This window comes from Carlito syrichta, unplaced genomic scaffold (genome assembly GCF_000164805.1).
Source record: "Carlito syrichta isolate Samal-C Ts95f unplaced genomic scaffold, Tarsius_syrichta-2.0.1 Scaffold306198, whole genome shotgun sequence".
Classification (NCBI taxonomy): Eukaryota; Metazoa; Chordata; class Mammalia; order Primates; family Tarsiidae; genus Carlito; species Carlito syrichta.
In genome coordinates, this window is record NW_007250294.1 from 130,259 (window position 1) to 135,088 (window position 4,830).

At 42.2% G+C, this 4,830-nt stretch overlaps 1 protein-coding gene across 1 annotated transcript in view; it reads right to left on the reverse strand.

The window, feature by feature from the left end:
- Nucleotides 1-4,517, reverse strand: part of GNE (glucosamine (UDP-N-acetyl)-2-epimerase/N-acetylmannosamine kinase) — a 60,083-nt gene extending 55,566 nt beyond the window's left edge. Inside the window, exon 1 of the mRNA XM_021714960.1 lies at nucleotides 4,357-4,517. Coding sequence (XP_021570635.1) covers nucleotides 4,357-4,509 — 153 coding nt within the window. The 5' untranslated portion in view covers nucleotides 4,510-4,517. The remainder of the gene's footprint in view (nucleotides 1-4,356) is intronic.
- Between the last annotated feature and the right edge of the window lie 313 nt (nucleotides 4,518-4,830).

The window sequence follows — 4,830 nt, forward strand, 5'->3', positions numbered from 1 at the left end:
CCACTGCACTCCAGTCTGGGCGACAGAGTGAGACTCCAACTCAAAAAAAAAAAAAGTCAGTCAAACAACAACAACAAAAAAATTAGTGGAGAGATAAATTAGAGCAATAACTATCTGTAACTAGAGACAACCATTTCTTAGTAGATTGCATAAAAATAAAATAAAATAAAATTCCTAGATCTGAATCTCTAACCTAGTTTTCTGAGTCCAAACTCAAATATGCAACTGTTTATAGAACATCTTTATTTGGATGAGTTTTACAGTCAATGAAATAAGATTGTACAAAATTAAGTTTTCTTCTTCCTCATACACCTGGGCTTTCTCCTCCACTCTAATTCTCAGTGGATGGTATTATCATGTCCCCAGTAACTTGGGAGGTATTCTAGACTTTGTTTTCTCCTTGGTCACTCACATTCAGTATGCCATGAAAACCTATCCATTTTACATTTTATTTATTTATTTATTTATTTTTTGAGTCAGAGTCTCACTCTGTCACCTAGGCTAGAGTGCAGTGGCATGTTCATGGCCACTGTAGCCTCAACCTGCTGGGCTCAGGCAATCCTTTTGCTTCAGCCTTCCAAGTAGCTGGAACTACAGGCGTGTGCCACCATGCATAGCTAATTTTTTTTTTTTTTTTTTTACTTACTGTAGAGATGAAGTCTCACCAAGTTGCCTAGGCTGGTCTCAAACTCCTTGAATCAGGCAATCCTCTCACCTCTGCCTCCCAAAGTACTGGGATTATAGGCCTGAGCCATTGCGCCTGGACTCAATTTTACATTTTAAAAGGATATTTTCCCGGAAGAGAATGTGGTACGGTTGAAGACAATAAAATGGGAGTAAGAATAGCATGCAGGATAGACCAGCCCTACAGGAGAAAAGTTTTGTGGAGGAATACAGGTATTGGAAACTATGAGTGGATTATTATGCGGGAGAGAACATTAGAAGGTAACTCTAAGACCACACAGACTATTTCAGAGTTGATGTAGTCATAGAAACCACCAAACAGGCAGATGAATGAAATGATAGCTTCAAGTGGCATTTTGGAAAAGTCAGTCAAACAAAACAAAAATTAGTGGAGAGATGAGTTACAGCAACAACTACCTGTAACTAGAGACAATCGTTTCTTAGTAGATTGCATAAAAATAAAATAAAATTCAAAGATCTGAATCTCTAACCTAGTTTCCTGAGTCCAAACCCAAATATGCAACTGCTCATAGGACATCTTTATTTGGATGTGTTTTACAGTCAATTAAATCAGTTTGTACAAAATTAAGTTTTCTTCTTCCTCATACACCTGGGCTTTCTCCTCTATTCTAATTCTCAGTGGATGGTATTATGTCCCCAGTAACTTGGGAGGTATTCTAGACTTTGTTTTCTCCTTGGTCGCTCACATTCAGTATGCCATGAAAACCTATTCAGTTTACATTTTATTTTATTTTTTTATTTATTTATCTATTTTTTGAGTCAAAGTTTTACTCTGTCACCCAGGCTGGAGTACAGTGGCATGTTCATGGCCACTGCAGCCTCGACCTGCTGGGCTCAGGCAAGCCTTCCACTTCAGTCTTTCAAATAGCTGGAACTACAGGCGTGTGCCACCACGCACAGCTAACTTATTTTTTTTTTTACTTACTGCAGAGACGAAGTCTCACCAAGTTGTCCAGGCTGGTCTCAAACTCCTGGACTCAGGCAATCCTCTTACCTCTGCCTCCCAAAGTGCTGGGATTATAGGCCTGAGCCATTGCGCCTGGCCTCAATCTTACATTTTATTTGTTTGTTTGTTTATGTTGAGTTGGAGTCTCACTCTGTCACCCAGACTGGAGTGCAGTGGCTGCTATCGGCCACCGCAGCCTCGACCTGCTGGGCTCCGGCGATCCTTCCGCCTCAGCCTTCCAAGTAACTGGAACTACAGGCGCACGCTCCCACACCCGGCTGATTTTTTGATTTATTCTAGAGATGAGGTCTCACCAAGTTGCCCAGGTGGGTCTCGAATCTGCGGGCTCAGGCAATCCACTCACCTCGGCCTCCCAAGTCGCGGAATTACAGGCTGAGCCACCAAGCCCGGCTTAATTTTTTTTTTTTATGACTGACTTTTTAAAAATGCCACTTGAAGCTGTCATTTATTTATCTGCCTGTTTGGTGGTTTCTATGACTACATCAACTCTGAAATACTCTATGTGGCCTTAAAGTTACCTTCCAAAGTCCTCTCCTGCATAATAATCCACTAATATTTTCCAATATTGTATTCCACAAAACTTTTCTCCTGTAGGCCTGGTCTCCCCTGAATGCTATTCTCCCCATTTTATTGTCTTCAACCATACCACATTCTCTTCCTGGAAAATATCCTTTTAAAATGTAAGATTGAGCCGGGCTCGGTGGCTCAGCCTGTAATCCCGTGCTTTGGGAGGCTGAGGTGAGTGGATTGCCTGGGCCCGTGGGTTCGAGACCCACCTGGGCAACTTGGCGAGACCTCATCTCTACAATAAATCCAAAATATTAGCCGGGTGTGGTAGCGTGCACCTGTAGTTCCAGCTACTTGGAAGGCTGAGGTGGAAGGAAGACAAACTGAAATCAGGCATTACTGATACAGTTAGAAGTAACTGTATTGAAAATAATTGCAGAAATGATATCATCTGACTGAAAAGTTCTTATAAACCATTCCTTAACTGTAGATGATCTTTATTTTTATTTTTATTTTTATTTTTTTTGAGTCGGAGTCTCACTCTGTCGCCCAAACTGGAGTGCAGTGGCATGCTCCGGGTCACTGCAGCCTTGACCTGCTGGGCTCCACCAATCCTTCCACTCAGCCTTCCAAATAGCTGGAACTACAGGCATGCACCACCATGGTCGGCTAATTTTTTGATTTATTATAGAGATGAGGGCTCGTCAAGTTGCCCAGGTAGGTCTCAAACCCATGGGCTCAGGTAATCCACTCACCTCTGCCTCCCAAAGTGCTGGGATTACAGGCTGAGCCACTGAGCCCGGCCTATAGATGATCTTTAAATTCAGTGTACAAGCTGGGCACGGTGGCTCATGCCCGTAATCCCAGCACTTTGAGAGGTGCAGGTGAGAGTACTGCCTGAACCCATGGGTTCGAGACCAGCCTGGGCAACATGACGAGACCTCATCTCTACACTTAGCCAAGCATGGTGGCATGCGCCTGTAGTTCCAGCTACTTGCAAGGCTGAGGCAGAAGGATTGCCTGAACCCAACAGGTTGAGACTGCAATGGCCTTGAACATGCCACTGCACTTCAGCCTGGGCAACAGAGACTCCAACTCAAAAAAAATTGAATGTACTTATTTTTAAGTCAACCTGTTGAAATGTGATGATAATTTCCTAAAACCTGGATTTCTGTATGCCTCTATAAAAATTCAGGTTAAATAAACCACATTATAGTATACAACACACTGTATGACACATTTATTCTGATAAACATGGTAATTTCCTTTTTATTTGACTTAGATACTAATTAACTAAGAGTAAGTGCACCCCCGCCTTATGTGGTCAGTCAATAGTTAAATAACTGTGGGGAATGAAATACAAATTAGATACTTCTATATGCCATGTTTCAAAAGCAAAGCAAACAAAGTAGTTGCCACAAACATTGCATTTTTTGGAAATAAACTATTTATGAAGCAGAGAACTCAAAAAGTCAAACCCACTTTATCTGATGAAAGTGTCAGGAATCTGGAGGAAAGAGTTTGTTTTTAGTTTGGAGACACCAAAAGACCATGCGTTTTTTGGCTGGGCGTGGTGGCTCATACCTATAATCTCAGCACTTTGGGAGGCTGAGGTGAGAGGATTGCCTGGGCCCACAGGTTCTAGAGAAATATTTTGAGGTCTGTGGCTACTAAGAAACCTTGACAAATCCTCTAGTTCAATCTCTTTATTTAGTTTCTTTGATCAAAGTAGTAGAGCTATAAATGTTTTGGGAAACTTGGTGAGACCTCATTTCTACAATAAATCAAAAAATTAACCGGGCGTGGTGGCGTGTGCCTGTAGTTTCAGCTACTTGGAGGGCTGAGGCGGAAGGATTGGCTGAGGCGGAAGGATTGCCTGAGCCCAGCGGGTAGAGGCGGTGGTGGCTGTGAGCATGCCACTGCACTCCAACCTGGGCAAGAGTGAGGCTCCGACTCAAGGAAAAAAAAAATGACCATGAGTTTTAACACAGTAATTGAGAAACAAATAGTAACAACAGAATACTCACCTGAGTTAGGGGGGGAAAATTGCATTACAAAAATGATGGATGTGACAGATTTAACACCAAAGCTTTCCTCTTCCTCCGTGTTAACTTCCCCCCCTTTGTTTCTGACTGCAATTTCAATAATAACGCTCTGTTGAATTCCTAATTACTTACATGGGGTCCTGGAAAGCACGACTCTCTGTGAGGATACATATTGATTTCCATCTCGAAGCACACGGTTTGCAACGCGGTGTGGTCTGGAGTAACGAACAGAGCAGCTGTTCGTCCTCTTGGTTTAGCTGCCACAGAGCAGTCATCAATAGGCATCAGAGTTCCAGCCTACAACCTAAGCCCCGCCTCTCTGGAAAGAAAGAAAAAAAATGTGGCTCTCAATCCTTCCCGTATTCCTGAAGAGTCGCTTGAAAGGACAGTTGCTTGAAAGGACAGTCGGAAGTGAGTGTTACTTCCTTGATTTATCAAAATCAGAAACATTTTCTTCTGAGTTTCTGAAGGTAGAAAAATAAATCTACAACCAAAATCTCAGTAGCCTTTTTCACAGTGTTTTCACAGTCAGGTACATTCAAAACATTTATAGCTATACTACGCTGATCAAAGAAACTAAATAAAGAGATTGAACTAGAGGATTTT